Source organism: Ictalurus punctatus, chromosome 15 (assembly GCF_001660625.3).
Source record: "Ictalurus punctatus breed USDA103 chromosome 15, Coco_2.0, whole genome shotgun sequence".
In the NCBI taxonomy this organism is placed as follows: domain Eukaryota; kingdom Metazoa; phylum Chordata; class Actinopteri; order Siluriformes; family Ictaluridae; genus Ictalurus; species Ictalurus punctatus.
Genome location: NC_030430.2, coordinates 26,886,011 through 26,902,993, shown reverse-complemented (window position 1 = coordinate 26,902,993; position 16,983 = coordinate 26,886,011). Strand labels below are relative to the sequence as shown.

The window sequence follows — 16,983 nt, the reverse complement described above, 5'->3', positions numbered from 1 at the left end:
TAATCCCCACAGCCACGCCCCAAAATCCCCACGGCCACGCCCCAAAATCCCCACAGCCACGCCCCAAAATCTAGTGGAAAACCTTCCCAGAAGAGTGGAGGAGGCTATTATAACAGTAAAGGGGGAATAAATCTGAAATGCGATGTGCAACAAGCACATATGGGTGTGACGCTCAGGGGTGCACATACTTTTGGCTATATAGTATTTTTTACATTTTAACTCCACTCTACTTCACGTCTCTTCACAGACGACTGGAGTCGGAGAAATTGGACTGTGATTTAAGGCTTCTGAAAGTTTTTCACTGGGAATCCTGGACGATTCACTTTTGGACTAATTTACATCAAATCTGTATTTTTGACTTTATCTGAGATTTTTATTTAAGGGTTCAGATTTTTTTTTTTTAAATCTAAAATCTAGTTTTTAATGACGTGTTTTAAAAGGCAAATCTTTTACCCCTAGCAAAATAAACATTGGAATAGTTTTATCAGAGAAATCAGACTAGCTGGGTTCAGGTGCTGAAAAGAAAAGTTCACGTCTTAATGAAAATCCAACTTTTATTTCTCAGGGTTTTAGACCTGCATCGATTTTAGACGGCGTTTCAGCTCTTTTGAGGTGGAAAAGCTGAAATGGTTTCAGCACAGTTACCATGTTGGTGGAAAAGGTGGTGGAGATCTACTCTGGAAGATATTAGAGCCATGTAGTCGAGTATGAGTTTCTCCTCAGACCATGAGGATTTGTTTGTCTTTGTCTGTCTTGTATGTTTGACGTGATAGTGTTCTCGGACTGTCTCTGCCCCCCCCCCCCCCCCCGCAGGGCTCCATCATTAGCAGTCCACCTCAGCTGCCCCGGAGAGCGCCGTCCGGCCGCGAGGGTCCTCCTCGTCCACGCTACTCTGGCACCACCCCTTCCTCCTCCTCCTCGCTGCTGGGATCGCTCTTCGGCAGCAGGCGAGGAAAACCTCCTCCTCGTCCTCCGCTTCCTGCTCCGCCCTCCTCCTCCTCGCACCACCCCATCCACCCCACCCTCATCTCCCACAAGCCCCACCCAACCAACCTGCACCACACTGCCCAGGCCCAACTAGATCCCCAACGTTCCCAGCACTGTTCTCTCCCGCAGAACCCCCCGCCGTATCAGCACCACCATCACTACGATCCGCCTCCCGTCGGGCTCTGGTTCCACCGTCAGCAGCACTCGGGCCACCTCTCTGCCCCGCACCACCACCCTCAACTCGCTCACAACCACCTTCCTCGTCATCAACACCACCACCACCATCAACAACGGCACCAACATCAGGAGCAGCACCTCGTGGCAGCGGCGTCATCGTCGTCGTGTCCCATCAGCGCCAAACCCAAACACTGTGGCATCAGCACGGTGGTGTGAGGATACGACCGGAGCCGGACTAAACTCCAGATAAATAATTCCATTTCTGAGATGGTTCCAGAGAGTCCTCCTAATCAGAAGCTCGGGGTGTAGAACGATGCTGAAGGAATTCCGATGATAGATAAAGAAACGCGAGGAGGATCGTAGCGTCTTGTTTGAGGTCTACGTGAATCTCCTGAGGTGCAGTCTCAGCATCGCAACGTAGAACCTCACACATTTTCCCCAAACACCAAACCCCCAGAGCGAAGCTGTAAAGTAACGTCCAAGCTGTTGGTCTCACACGTAGTCGTCCTGACGCTGTATTTATTGTGGATAACGGAAAAGCTTTACATGTTGTCCTTAGCGATCATATATCAATGTGCCAATAATCCCTGCGTACTGTATGTACTCGGCTCTGTGTGAACTGTATCCTGTGTGTTCTAGAGTTTAGTGTAAAACTGCATCCATTGTAAGATGTTCTATATACTGTAAAAAAAAACAAAAAAACAAACTAAAACTATATATACATATTCAGAGAGTTTTTTTAAATATTACAGTCAAATAGAAATGAAATATTACGGTAAGCGGTGCAGACTGTACAGATGATCAGAGAAATATTTTGGAGTTTTAGAAAGCAGAAGCAGCTGCACTGAGCTATAAAGCGATAGAAAAAGTGTTCTAGCTTCCTGGTAAAGCTACAAAAACACAAACCAGGAGCTAAACAGCACTTTTATTTAGATTTAGATAGAGTTCAATACATTCGATTTCAAAGTGTGAGATTTCGACGTCCCACTCACTGAGCACTTGTCTAATTTTTTTTCTTTCTTTTTTTTTATACAGCTTGTTTCCCGAGAACGTAACGATTAGTATTTTACAATGAAGTAACCTTTCCTTGTTTTTGTTTTGGGTTTTTTTCCTTAAAGAAAATGATGCAATCAGATAGTTTTCTTTCAGCGAGTGTTTAGGTAAAGCTGAAGGTTAGATCGTTAACGTCTGCACAAGTTCTACAGAAATTATGCACAAAACTAAAGAAGGCCAGTGACTGAAATAGTTTTTACTCCGATGTGCAATATGTTTAGAGTTCAGGAGGACGAGGGACGCCATGCGATTAAAATAAATAAATAGATATATAAAAATAAAAACAATAAGAAATACGCCTCGACGTTCAGAAATGAATAATGAACTAGATTATAAATCATTTGTTAATCTTCAAATTAATGCACACATTCGTTTTTATGTCTTTTTTTCCCCTTTACCTTTTTTATTACTAATTTTTCTCTTTGTTCCTTTACGTTTCCTTTTAGTATTTCTTTTTCTTCTTAGTTTTATTTATTTTATTTATTTTGTTCTCTTTTCCTTTTTTTGGAAACATATTTACTTTTCTTGTTTGTTTTATTCCCTTTTTTTATTATTTTTATTCTTTACCTTTTATTATTTTATTTCACTTAACTACCCGGAAAACAAAATATACATTTAATGTAAGTGATTTAATTTAATGATTAATGATCAGTTCTTGATTTATTTCCAAATTATTTACATTTTCATTCGTAAAATAATTTTCAGATTTTTTTTAAATTCCAGATGATTAAACTGTGGTTTTTTTATTCCTCTTCCCCCCCGTGACATTCCTCGTCCTCGGTATTTGACAACTTTTAAATTATTTTGTCCCACAATAACATTTTTGCGGTGGCAAAATTGAGTGAAATGTCAAGTGTGTGTCCTGTCAATTGTTGCGTGATTTTTATTTTTTATTTTTGTTTGTTTTGTTTTTTGTGTCCCAAAAAATAAACCAGTGTTACGTTGGCAGTTAAGTGCAATCGTGTAAAGAAAGAAATTCATTCTGCAGCTTTGTGTTGTTTCTGTACGAGATTCAGGTGAATAATGCGACAGTTTATGCAAATCTCTTTCCTTCCAGACGACGGAGAAGTTTTTTTTACAGAATGTATTTCAGGTGATGAAACGTAGAAGCACATTAAACCCGTTTCTTACGGAACCACACGGGCGCGAATAAATACATTGTTTTTTTTCCTAAGTGAATAACAATAATTTTCTAAAGCGATGTTCTGTTCAGACGGCGGATTTATTCCTCATAGTGAATCCGGAGGTTTTATGGAGCGTGTAGAACACGTCATTGTTCTCTGCATCATCATCTCCAGAAACCTGTGAGAAAGGTGCAATGATGAAGATGATGAAGAACTCGACTGCTGTTCAGTGCGTGAGGTTTTAGTCTGAGCGCCGCACGGAACCGACACGCCTCGTTTCACTGTGAGCTGACGGACACTTGAGCTGGACACGCCTCGTTTTAGGTTCCTCCTCCTTTGTTGTTGTTTTTTGTTTTTTAGCCTCGATGTTGAATTTGCTGTCGTACTGCGTTGTGTTTCTCTGAAGTGCAGCATGCAGATCATCTTCACATACCCATTGTAGAAAAAAGAAAGAAGCGTGCAAGAGACGTGAAAAATGAGGAGCACACTTCATGAGAAATGAGAAACCATCAGTGTACATAACGTAGATAAGATGATGAGGATGATGATGAGGATGATGATGAGGATGAAGATGAGGACGAAGGACAGTTTCTGTGTCTCGGTGTGTGTTTAAGACAAGCATACTGTTGGACACGTTCACTTCCTCTGACGCTGAGCCACAAAGAGAATAAGAACTGAAGGGTGGAGATTTTAGGGAAAAGGGAACCCTCTCATTTTGATATGCAGTCTGTTTGTAAGTGCTTCAGATCTGATTAATGTCAAACTGTGACAATGTTGAGAAATAAAACAACGTTAAACATCACGTAAAGTCTCCAGTGTTTCAGAAAGGATTTTATAACCCTCGAGAGGTTTTTTCAATTGTCCCTCTGCGTTCAGGGGATAATTAAAGGTTCTTAAAAAAATTGTTCTATACTTGGAACCCTTTCTGAGCTCCTGTACACTTTGTAATGTTATACTTAGAACCTCTAAGGGTTCCTACAGTGACAAACTAAGAACCCTTAAAGTGATGGTTCCTAAATGTGTCGCTTAATTTACAAATGGATTCAGGAGACAAACTCACAAGCTCCTCTTTGTTTTGTAAATTATTATTAAACAATATCAGGAGATGCATTCAGACATGCCACACTTTAGCCTTTTTATATTTTACTCTTTTTTTATTTAGGAAATGGTTCCGTGTAGAACATTTTTAACACTATCCAGAGAACTCTTAAGGAACCTTTTTTCGGTTCTGTACGTTCCCCATTTTTGTTTCTACACTTAGAAAAAATAGCATTAAAAAATGGTTCTTTCAGTTTGGGGGAACCTTTAAAAGCTCTATGCAGAACCCTGCACCAGAGTGTTTCCCTTTCAGAAAGATAAAACCGGTACTTATCCAAAGAACCTGTGAGGATACAGTTAGTTTCACCAAAATTTCTGAAAAATCTGACTGAAGAACTCTCTTGTTCTAAGAGAGAGAGAGAGAGAGAGAGAGAGAGAGTGTGTGTGTGTGTGTGTGTGTGTGTGTGTGTGTATTAAGTGGGTAAGTGTGCAGTACAAACTCCACATTATTACTCATTATGTTCTTCCTAATATCCAGAACCTGTTAGAAATAAGGGTTATTATAAGGAACATTGGGTCATTAAGGAATATAATAAGGAACATTGGGTCATTAAGAGTTCTTTGCATCCGAAAATGGTTCTACTAGGGACCCTTTCTGTAGAGTTCTTTTAAAGGTTCCTCTCACAGCAACCACGATGAGACACATTAAATTTTCTAATGTACATTTGATCATTTTTTGGTTACACTTTAAAGCTCTAAATTTCTTTAAAATGAGGAATTGTACTTGAGGAACTGATCCGAGTGAATTTCAGAATAATTATGACTTTTTAAAAATTTTATTAAAAAAATGTTATATCTAATTAGTAAATATTAGAAATCCAGGACGACTAGAACACCAGTTTCTGATTAAAACGCCAGTTTCTGGTTATTGTGTTAGTTAACCTTGAACTTTGCCCTTCAGAGACGTCACACTGACATGCACTTCCACACTGTGACCACTAGGGGCGCAACATTAAACGTGGTTTGTTGTTGTTGTTTTCAGGCTTCAACTTCAAGTGCTGTCATCTGATCGGATTTTTTTAAAAATGGTTTAAAATTTTGTTTAAAAAAACACAACTGTAACTGCGTTGTATTGTCCTCCAATCAGATTGCGGCATGCTGAGGGCGCCGTATTTTCATTCTGACCTTAGCTAAGAGATGTCTGGTAAAACATTTAGAATGAAAGGCTACAATGATATACATATTTAAATAATATTAATGAATATATTAAAATATTTACATAATATTATCATAAGCTGTCATGTCTTCAGTGAAAGTTTACAGTGAAAGGCTACATCACTCATGACTGTCCTAGATGTTCCATAAGTATTAATAAAAGTCTTATTAGCAGTATATATATATATATATATATATATATATATATATATATATATATATATATATATATATAAAATGACAACCTTATAACACAACCTTATGTCACTTTACAAACGTCACATTTATAAAAGTATCTGTAGCTTTATGTCAGTACAGCACTCATGTAGGTCTTATGACGCTCTATGAACACTGTCCTTCATTCATCGCTTCTTTTCTTACAGCTAAAATGTTTGTTGCTGAAACTTGAGGCTTTTTAAACTCTGGTGTTGGAGATAAAACTTATCAGCGGCTCACAGAGTCACAGTTCTGCACGTGATCATTATAGCGCTCGCTCGTCCACGTCCCCCTTCGCATGACAGGCAGAACCGACACCCGAACGTGATCCGAACAAAGACTCGCAGCGCCGCCCAGAGAGGAACACGGGTTTTAAACCATTGAGATTATTTAAAACATCGAGAACAAATATATTCAACAATATAGTCTTAGTGATGTGCTAGTTAGCTAGCATGCTACCTGGGTAACTTGATAGCTAACTAACAAGCTTGTAATTTATAGATGCTGCATGCAGCGACGTAAATCTGATCTGAAACATAGTAAATATTAAGTTTAAGCTACAAGCTGGTCATTAAACTAAGGTCACTGAGAGGAAATAAAGGACTGGAACATTTGTTCTGAGTTCCCCGAGAGGAAGGTCAGCAGGACATTGACCAGGATGAGACGAGACGGAAAGATCTGCTTTCTTCTGCATGAAGACTGAAAGGTACGTTTTTCACCTCACTATTTATTTTTCGTTCTTTGTTTTTCTAGTTAAATTGTTTTGTATCGCGATTTTAAAGTCTGAATTCATCACTGAATCTATTAGTAATACTTAAATCCTGAATACATTTTATTTCGGTTCTGAAATTTAAATGATAAATTATTTGAATATTAACGTTACAGTAGTTGTGAAGTTAAAATCTAATCTCTGATCACACGTCATTAAATTTACTCGGTTTGTAGACGACGTAAGTGTTAACCTTCAATTTTAACCAAAACTATTTTTTAAAGATAATTTGCTATAAGAACTTGAATATATTTATTCTATTTGATCATTTTCTTTCTTTATTTTTTAAAGTCATTCTTAAAGTTAATAATCTGTGGCCGTTTTGTGCGAATAGCTTGTTTATGAAATGGAGAATTCCCAATTTATTTTCTTTAATATGTACCTGTTCTGTTTTATTCTGAGCTGTAAACTATCATTTAAATTTAATTTCCCACCTGGAGGATTATAATTTGATCCAAAACTTTGGAGACACAGATTTTACTTCATAGACTCATTTATTCAGAATAATTTTGTCTCTGATTAATAGGTGCTCGGAATAATAATAATAATAATAATAATAATAATAATAATAATAATAACATACTCCAACGTAAGAAACGTTGGTCTTTGACCAGATGACGTGAATAAAAGTCTGAAACGTAGTTCTAGTGAAGACACGGCTCTTCTCTCCTCAGCCTCACACTCAGGATGATCTCAGGTCTTGCCGTAGCTGCGATTCTTCTTCTCATGAGAAGGGTCTCGCCGTCATCAGGCCTGAGCGTCAACTGCAGCTCTCAAGATCTGGAGCGTATTCCTGATTTCCCCTCAAACACCACCGAGCTTTATCTACAGCACAACCGCCTGGTCACGGTTCCTCAGGGGTTCTTCGAGACGTTTCTACAGCTTCGTGTAGTGGATCTGTCTGGGAATCCATTCCACTGCGGCTGTAATATTCGGTACCTGAGAGCCTGGCTCCTGAAGAACCGAGACGTCATGACGACGAGTGTTACATGTTCCAGTCCGGCGTCTCGGGCACACAGAGCCATTGTGAGTCTGGACGAGACCGAGTTCTCGTCCTGTGTGAGGAACCAGTGCTCCATTGCAGGGTATAACCTGGCATTAATGTTCCTGCTGTGTGGAATCCTGGGCTTGTTGCTATGGAGCCTCCGCCTGGCCAAAGGGCTGTCGTTTACTCTGGGCATCGGCGAGAAGCACGGCAGTCTCCGGGCCGAATCCCTGCGCTCGCTCAAACCCAAACACAGAGCCACGGCCAGGTACTTAACGCAGTGGAGCGAGGACCTGGAGACGCCGCTGCTCGACATGGACATGGACATCCTCCCGCAGATCATCGACACGCTCCACAAACACCACAACATCAAGATTAAAGAAATGTGACCTGTGAACTCTGCTCACAATTAAGTGACACGTACCTGACAGACACGATCCTTCAGAATATTCATTACTTTACACTTCCACACATTCTTTCCGGTGCTTTCAATTTTTTGCTTTTCCTAAACTTTAAAGTTTTTTATTTTTCTCCAGCGTGATGCAGACGAACACGTCAGCGATGTACACGTCGCAGATTCGCCCTTAATTACAGTTTGGAGAAAACATGGAAAATTCTCTTAAAAATTTTATCTAGAACTTGTAAAATAACGCCAGCTCCTGATTCTAAACGCTTTAAAACAGCTCTAAAATAGGTTAGAACTCATTTTTCACCTAGTTTTATTCCACTTTTTATTTATTCCAACCTTCTGAGGTAACTTTATTCCAAATTTACTTAAATAATTTTTATTTAACATTTATCTTCACACTTTTCATACATTTACCATTTAATGCCAAAGTGTCCTTGGACAAGACACTGAACATCGTGTGTGTGAGTGGTGTGACTGTGTGTGAATGACAGTGTAGACTGCTTTGGAACCATTAAGGTTAAAGAAAGCTCTATATAAGTGCAGACCATTTAATACTTTTTATTCTATGTATTCATTGTTGTTGAACACTTCTCAATATTTTTACTTTAAAACATCACATTTAAACCTTTTATATTTTTAAGACTTTTATTTAACAGGTTAAACTTTCCCAATTATTATTTTTATTATAATTATATCTAATTTTATTCTGATCACTAAGCATTACTTTTTACACGTTATGCAAGAAATTGTCAGATTTCATTCCATCTACAAGCTTCTCTGTGCAAAAGTTTGTACACCCCATGGTTTTGAACAGAAAACATTTTAAAAGCCCCTTGGCATGACAGTTACATTAATAGTCGATTAACTATTTTTATATATATATATATATATATATATATATATATATATATATATATATAATTAAAAGTTTATTATTGAGTAAATTGTAAGTAAATCCAGCAAAAATCCTTCCTCTGTAATCCTGCAGCACCATTAAATTCTTGTTATTAGGGAAAAATAACCACGCAATGGTCCGCGCCATCCCGATCCTCCTCCAGCTTTATTGATAGTTTAAAATTACATTTTCTATGTTTATAGGACTTCAGTTGCATCTTTTCCTTCTGACTTAAAAACAGAGTACAAGCAAAATGATTTTTTTTTACAGTAGTCCAAGTGATATTGTACAAAAATAATATTTGATTTCTGTGAAAACATTCTCCTTTTGCAAATTAGTGATAAATCCACAAGCTTATTGGTCTTGATAATTTAAGATAGAAATTACTAAACTTATTGTTTTGGAATCTTTAAGCATTTATGAGAAAATGTACCAAAAAAAATCTGAATTCAAAATAAAGAAGAAAAAAAAGAGGATGTCAGTATTTCAGAATTCTGTTACGAGTATTATTAATAGAATATTTCCTCACAAGTTAGCGCCCAAAGCGAGTGTGTGTCCAGATTAAGATGGAGTCCTGCGTTTGTGAACATTACCGCCATCAGACTCTTTAAGCAAACTCATTATTTCCTGCTGAATTTATTATAAACAAAACATCCGCACGCAGAAGTCGAGGCTTTTCCCGTCTGCCGACTCGAAGGCTCACGTGAAGCGAGCGAGTGCCGTGAGGTTCCACGTTAACACGCCGCACGCCGGTCGTCACGTCTGCAGGCGTGCTTAAGGGGTTTTTAAATAAAGCATTATTACACAACACCTCTACCGAAACTAAACACACATCTGATACTGAATGCAGGAAGATTTTTAACCCCTTCTTTCTTTTTTTTTTTCTTTAAACATGTCGAGCAGCTCACGGGCCCGGGACAAGCCTCCGTCTGCCCACCTTTAGCCAATGAAGAGGATTCCCAGAAAATAATAACCATCAACGCGAAAAAGGAGGGGCCGATGAAGGGGGAGGGGGCGTGTTTACGCCGAGGCCTCGATGGTACACTCCCGCGCCAGGTGACCCGTCTTCCCGCAGTTATAGCAGTTCACCTCGCTCGCCTTACTGCACTGCACCGCCACGTGGCCGATCTCACCGCACCTGCACGCAACCAAACTCACCTCATTATTACTCGGGCCATCATCATCATCATCATCATCATCATCGTACACTGGTTTATTATACACGCTCATTACTTCTACTAACAGGAGTAATCACTCACTACTAATATACTCGTAATAGAAATCTGAATTAATAATAGTATAGTGGTAATGGCTATTATTATCATTGCTAGAATATTAGGAGTAATTCTAATAGTAATCATTAGTACTAAAAGTAGTACTTAGTAGTAATAAGAGTTTAGTAGCAGTAATGGTAATTATTAATAGCGACAGTGATCATTGGTATAGTATTTTTGTTAGTCATTTTATTAGTAGTAATATAGTAGTAGTAGCAGAAATTTATAGTAAAGCAGTATTAGTAATTAATAGTATACAACCCCTGGCATTAATGATGGAATCAGCACACTTGGAGGATCCTCACACGGGTTTTTTTTACTTCGTAGCAAATAAACAAGTCACAGATTTGACACAAAACTATTTTTATTTAATGGCAGAACATTCTGGCTTCGTGAAACACCTCAAAACTAATTCAATTGTTTTAAGTAATGCCATTTTTCCCCAGAACAAGCAGAGGAACAAATTGTGTCAACAACAAATAAATAAATAAATAAAAATCTGATTAAGTACTGCCATTGCGTCGCCTCGGGCCAGAATTCTCCAAGGTGTGTTCTTCACTAATGAAACAATATTCTCCATCGAGCTCTTCCAACATTCTTGAACAATGATTGGTAGATCAGCGCTGCAGGATGGAGCCTCATCATGGACCAAATTTTTTAATTTTCAACATAAAATTTACTCAGATTGAGATCTGGACTGTGTGCTGGCCATATCAGTGAGATGATCTGACTTTCCTGAAGAAAAGCTTTAACACTCTTTGGTGAGATGCATTATCATCCTGAACAATGACTTCACCACTAAACCTGCTCTCTATTGATGGAATGAGAAAAGTGTCCAAAATGTCAGTGTACACCTGTGCACTGACTGTTGAGGTCTCCTCTGGTCCTTTACCGGACATGAAACTCCAGATCATACCCGACTGGGGAATGTGATTGAGGAAAACAAGCTCTTCATCTTTATATGTTTCATTAGAACCGCACCAGAAGAATTTCCTGCATCATCTCCTTGGCCAATGCAGATTCCTGATTCATCACTGAACGTCACTTTTCATCCAATCATCTACACGCCAAGATCTTCTCTTCAGCCCAGTGTAACCCTGTTTTCTTCTGTTCAGGTGGTAGTGCTGGTTTCCCTTTGACTTTTCTATACACAACTCATTTCATTCACCTGATTTCTTACAGTTCGGTCACCAACACTGACTCCTGTTTCCTCCCATCTGTTTTTCATTTATTTTGTTGTGCAGTTTCTACTTTGAGGCATACTGCTTTGAGTTTTCTATCTTGACGCTCTGACGTCTTCCTTGCTCGACCAGTACGTTTTCCTTTCACAACCTTCCCATTTTGTTTATACCTGCCGCAGATTTTAGTTACAGCTGGGAGCAACCATCTTTTACCACTCCGTGTTGGATTTCCTTTTATAATACTTTCCACTCTTTCAATTGACATCTCTCTCGTCAGGGCCAGGTTTCCTTTCAAAAAGTCCGAGGTTAAAGTGTGCAAGCACGCTCTCTTAACTGCAGGCTCATTTGCATTTTTAGACTTGTGCTGTATTTGTTTTAGAAATGCAAATTACAAGGTGATTCCATCACTTTTTTTCCCTCTACTTGATCTGGGAAGAAATGCCATTAACTAATTTAATGTAATTTGTTTGAAGCCAGAATGTTCAGCTATTAAACAAAAATAATTGTCATATCTGAGAGTTGTTTATTTACTACGAATTTTTTTAAAAATCCAGGTGTAGTAATAGTATTAATTGGTATATCAGTAGTATAGTAATAGTCATTATTTATAGTATCGCAGTATAATAATACAGCAGTATAGCACAGTAGTAGCAGTAATAGTCATTTATATTTGTAGAATAGTTGTAATAGTAATAATAATAATTAGTGGTAGTAGAGATAATAATTAAGAGTAGTACGTTGCCGCGGTCAGTATCATCATCATTAGTAGTGGTGTAGTCGTACTCGTACCGGTAGCACTTGACTTTGTCGCACAGTTTCTGGATGTGTCCAAATCCACCACAGGAGTAACACTTCTGCTCGTTGGCGTGGTCGCAGTCTCGGGCCACGTGTCCGGCTTTACCGCAGTTATAGCAGCACTGCTCACGCTCCTTCTTCGGTTCCTTACAGTCCCGGGAGATATGGCCACTCCGGTGACAGTTATAACACGCTGAGAGAGAGAGAGAGAACACATTTTATTTAAAAATAATTAAATAAAATAAATAAATATTTAAAAAAGCACCACAGGATCATCCAAACATATGACAAGTCTGAAGGGCTACAAAAATACTACTACTATACTAACTGTTACTATTACCACCATTACTTGTAATGCTACTAATTTCTCCATCTGGGGTTTAATAAAGTATCATCTTATCTTACTACTGGTACTATACTACAATTACTATTACTACCACCAATAAACAAAAACAGTATTAGATGTAGCGGTAGTAGTAATAGTCATTATTATTACTTGTACTATTAACAGTATTGTCATATTACTATAGCAGTGGCATTAACAGTGCTTATTGCAATAAATTACTACAGCAAATCATTACTAATAATACTATCAAAGTTATTATTAGCCGTGACGTTTCTACTTTTACTACAAAAAAAATGTTGATTTTAAAAACAAAAACAAACAGTAATGAGTTGTGGTTGTTGTCAGCGTCTCACCATCCTCAGTCTGTTCGCAGTCGCGGGCGATGTGTCCCTGCTCTCCACACCGGTAACAGAACAGATCTGCAGAATAAACACAAATAACTACTGAATACGTGAGTAACCCCAGCGCCGTCGTGTTCAGGTGGTGGTGACAACCTGACACAGCTCACTACAACTTGTCCTCACCTTTACCTCGACCTCTGCCCCGCCCACGGCCACGCCCCGCATTGGGGCAGTTCTTCACCCAGTGTCCTGAGCGACCACATCCGAAACACTCACTGCTGCTCATATCCATCACCTGAAGAAGATAAATAAAAAACAAAAGTAAAAGTTATGAGGACACACTGAATGTGACAATGATATGGAGACATGGGGGAACTGGATAAACCTGCTGGTGTAAAATGAGCAATACTCAGATAGTACACCGTATTGTTATCTGCGTGTGAAAAGCTCCAGAACAATCTGCCTAACTGTCTCAACTCAAACTTGTATTATAAAGACTTTTATAAAGAGTAGCAGAGGATCAGCAGAACATGCCTGTGTGTATGGAGCTGATTGGCGAACACATGGGAAGCACATGTGAAGGATCACTCACGAGGAGTCAGATCAGATTTCTTTATGGAGCCCAAACCGCCCCCCCCCCCCCAAAAAAAAACCAGCAGTGTGACGTCATAAATCTAAAACAAGCCCCCATGTAAACATAAAACTAACTTCTAATTCAATATATTAAAGTATTTATGCGGTGTAGAGAACTGATGCGGTATATTTACGCGTATAAATATATAATGCGAACCCTAGAACCTAAAACAACCACACAGTAAAGTATCGAATCAGTAAGAGTGGTTAATTAATAATGCTGATTAGACATTTAATAGAATTTTAGGATTATTTATCAGTTCTACACTGATCACGCGCAGGGCCCTGTATCCACTCGTGCACCACACGCGCGCGCGTGCTAAACCAATCAGCAGAAATTAGCACGCGACCTCGGCGTTTATTCGTTTCCCAACTTTAAACAACTCATTTATAAAGTTAAGACGCTTCGGGATAATTTTACAGGAATGAAATAACTCGATAAAAGGCGCAGGTGTGTGAAGACTTTCCCGCGCAGCCACGCTACAGCTAGGCCTCAGCTAGCTCACCTGCTAAGCTAAACTTAACCGCGAGCAACGTTTCGCTTCACTTCGACACCGTCCTCCCGTCAAAATATAAACATTCAATCAATAAATCGTGTATTACAATAAAAACCAGATTCAATTCCTCTTATAAAGAGCGTAAGATTTGTTCAGACTTACCTGCTGATCTTCGCTGCTAGCCTAGTTAAGCTACGTGACTCGCTGCTCTTTGACTCCGCCCCCTCTCTCTCTCGCGCTCGCGCACCGTCTGCGCCACATGCGATTTGCGCATGCACACGACTGTTCACACGCACGCGCATATCCGCTCAACTCCCGCGTTCTGCGCATGCGCGTAGACAGGAGGACCAGACAAGAATAAAGTAGACGAGTAACCGGAAGTGTGATAACGGCCAATAAAAAAACGCGCGAGCCTGACCACCGCCCCCGTGAACTGTCCAATCATATCTCAGACTGTCAAAAAATATAAATATGTATTTAACTAATTGAAAATAATAATTATAATACACAGATCGAAAATATTTTAGTTACAGATTTAATATATATTTATATAAGTAATAAAATATACAACACGCACTAAAAAGTGAGTATACATGGATTAATAAAAATAGAATGCAATCATTGATAAGATAATATGCCTTTATTATCTCTGTACAATGAGAGCAAGCCATTAGAGTAAAGAGTAAAATATAATTATACGTGTATATACATTTACACCGATCTGCCATAACATTAAAACCACCTGCCTAATATTGTGTAGGTCCTCCTTCCTTGTGCCACCAAAACACCTCTGACTCGTCGAGGCATGGACTCTACAAGACCTCTGAAGGTGTGCTGTGGTATCTGGAACCAAGACGTTAGCAGCAGATCCTTTAAGTCTTTTAAGTTGCAAGGTGGGGCCTCCATGGATTGGACTTGTTTGGACTTGTTTGTCTAGAACATCCCACAGACGCTGGATCGGATTGAGATCTGGGGAATCTAAGGCTTAGTCAACACCTTGAACTCTTTGTCATGTTTCTCAAACCGTTCCTGAACAATTTTGCACTGTGAGGGAGCATTATCCTGCTGAAAGAGGCCACTTATATTAGGGAACACTGTTACCATGAAGGGGTGTACTTGGTCTGCAACAACGTTTAGGTAGGTGGTACGTGTTAAAGTAACATCCACATGAATGCCAGGACCCAAGGTTTCCCAGCAGAACATCGCCCAGAGCATCACACTGCCTCCACCAGCTCGCCTCTTTCCCATAGTGCATCCCGGTGATATCTCTTCCCCAGGTAAGTGACACACACACGCACACCTGGCCTCCACATGATGTAAAAGAAGACCTGATTCATCAGACCAGGCCACCTTCTTCCATTGCTCCATTGTCCACTTCTGATGTAGGTTCCATTGTAGGTGTTTCGGTGGTGTACAGGGGGTCAGCATGAGCACTCGGACCGCTCTGCAGCTACGCAGCTCCATACGCAACAAGCTGTGATGCTCTGTGTGTTCTGACTCCTTTCTCTAAGATCCAGCATGAACTTTATCAGCAGTTTGTGCTGCAGTAGATCTTCTGTGAGATCGGACCAGACGCTCTAGCCTTTGCTCCTCAAGCACATCAATGAGCCTTGGGAGCCCATGACCCTGTCGCCAGGTCACTGCTTGTCCTTCCTTAGAACACTTTTGGTAGGTACTAACCACTACATACTGGGAAAACCCCACAACACCTGCTGTTTTGGAGAAGCTCTGACCCAGACATCTAGACATCACACGCTATCAAAGTCACTCAGATCCTTACACTTGCCCATTTTTCCTGCTTCCAACACGTCAACTTCCAGAACTGACTGTTCACTTGCCCCTTGACAGGTGTCACTGTAATGAGACAATCAATTTTATTCACTTCACCTGTCAGTGGTTTTAATGTTATGGCTGACCGGTGCATACTGCACATCGCACTCAGAAACGTTGAATTGCACATATGTCCAGAATGGTGTGATGGCAGACATCCAAAGTGGTGTATTCTAGAGTAGTGTGAGGTGTTGTCATGGTGAGGGGCATAAATGCTGGGAATGAAGATGTTCCTCAGGCTGGGTGTTCGGGTGTACAGGCTCCTGTAGCGTTTTCCAGAAGGCAGACGGGTGAAAATTCTGTAGCGAGTTCAGCCAGTTCTGTAAATTTCTTCCAGTGTTAGAAGATGTGATAATCTGTGCTGTTTTGATGATGCGCTGAAGTGCCTTCCTGTCCTCTGAGGTGCAGCAGGAGTACCACACTTTTTGCAGCATGTGATTATGGACTCAATGCTGCACAGGTAGAAGTTCAAAAGAAGCTGTTGGGGGAGCTGTGCTTTCCTTAACCTTCTTAGGAAATGGAGCCTCTGTTGACATTTTCTTTTGTCATCACTGCTGTGTTGAAGGGCCATGACACTGTAGGTATCAAAAGGTATTAAAACCGTTCACTGCCTCAATCAATTAAAACTATAGACAGAATAGACAGATATATAAATATATAGACAGACAGACACATATATAGGGGCGGCTGTGGATCAGGTGGTAGAGTGGGTTGTCCACTAATCGTAGGGTTGGCGGTTCGATTCCTGGGCCACATGACCACATGCTGAAGTGTGCTTGGGCAAGACACTGAACCCGAAGTCGCTCCCGATGGCAAGTTAGCGCCTTGCATGGCAGCTCTGCTACCATTGGTGTGTGAGTGTGTGAGTGTGTGTGTGTGTGTGTGTGTGTGTGTGTGTGTGTGTGAAAGGGTGAATGAGACAAAGTGTAAAGCACTTTGGATAAAAGACAGACAGATAGACTGACAAAGAGAGATGGACCAACAGACAGACAGATACTGTAGAGAGAGATGGATAAAAGTACATTTATTTATTGGATAAACACTATTAAAGACCCACCCACTCTAACTCCGGCCCCACCACCTTAAAGAACCACCCACTCTAACTCCACCTACCACCATAAAGGCCCACTCACTCTAACTCCGCCCACCACCATAAAGACCCACCTGCCATCATAAAGACCCACCTGCCATCATAAAGACCCACCCATTCCAACCACA

At 40.0% G+C, this 16,983-nt stretch overlaps 3 protein-coding genes across 7 annotated transcripts in view; 2 read left to right on the top strand and 1 right to left on the bottom strand.

Moving 5' to 3' along the window:
• Positions 1–4,143, top strand: part of LOC108276315 (IQ motif and SEC7 domain-containing protein 1) — a 57,804-nt gene extending 53,661 nt beyond the window's left edge. For 3 of the 4 annotated variants that reach the window (XM_017487897.3, XM_017487898.2, XM_017487896.3), the window contains exon 14: positions 814–4,143. In XM_017487897.3, coding sequence (XP_017343386.1) covers positions 814–1,380 — 567 coding nt within the window. In that variant the 3' untranslated portion in view covers positions 1,381–4,143. The remainder of the gene's footprint in view (positions 1–813) is intronic. The other variant, XM_017487899.3, reaches the window with a different exon arrangement.
• A 1,830-nt stretch (positions 4,144–5,973) lies between these two features.
• On the top strand, positions 5,974–9,342 carry gp9 (glycoprotein IX (platelet)). Its single transcript, XM_017487968.3, has 2 exons — positions 5,974–6,516; positions 7,254–9,342. Exons 1-2 carry the CDS (start codon positions 6,503–6,505, stop codon positions 7,951–7,953), a joined length of 714 nt encoding a protein of 237 aa, XP_017343457.1. The 5' UTR covers positions 5,974–6,502; the 3' UTR covers positions 7,954–9,342.
• cnbpa (CCHC-type zinc finger, nucleic acid binding protein a) lies at positions 9,015–14,248 on the bottom strand. 2 transcript variants are annotated; one of them, XM_017487973.3, is made up of 5 exons: positions 14,098–14,248; positions 12,989–13,100; positions 12,818–12,883; positions 12,113–12,311; positions 9,015–10,006 (listed from the first exon to the last, which is right to left on the bottom strand). In XM_017487973.3, exons 2-5 carry the CDS (start codon positions 13,095–13,097, stop codon positions 9,889–9,891), a joined length of 492 nt encoding a protein of 163 aa, XP_017343462.1. In that variant the 5' UTR covers positions 13,098–13,100; positions 14,098–14,248; the 3' UTR covers positions 9,015–9,888. The 2 variants fall into 2 exon arrangements, with proteins under 2 accessions (XP_017343462.1, XP_017343463.1); XM_017487974.3 differs by having other exon boundaries at positions 12,995–13,100.
• Between the last annotated feature and the right edge of the window lie 2,735 nt (positions 14,249–16,983).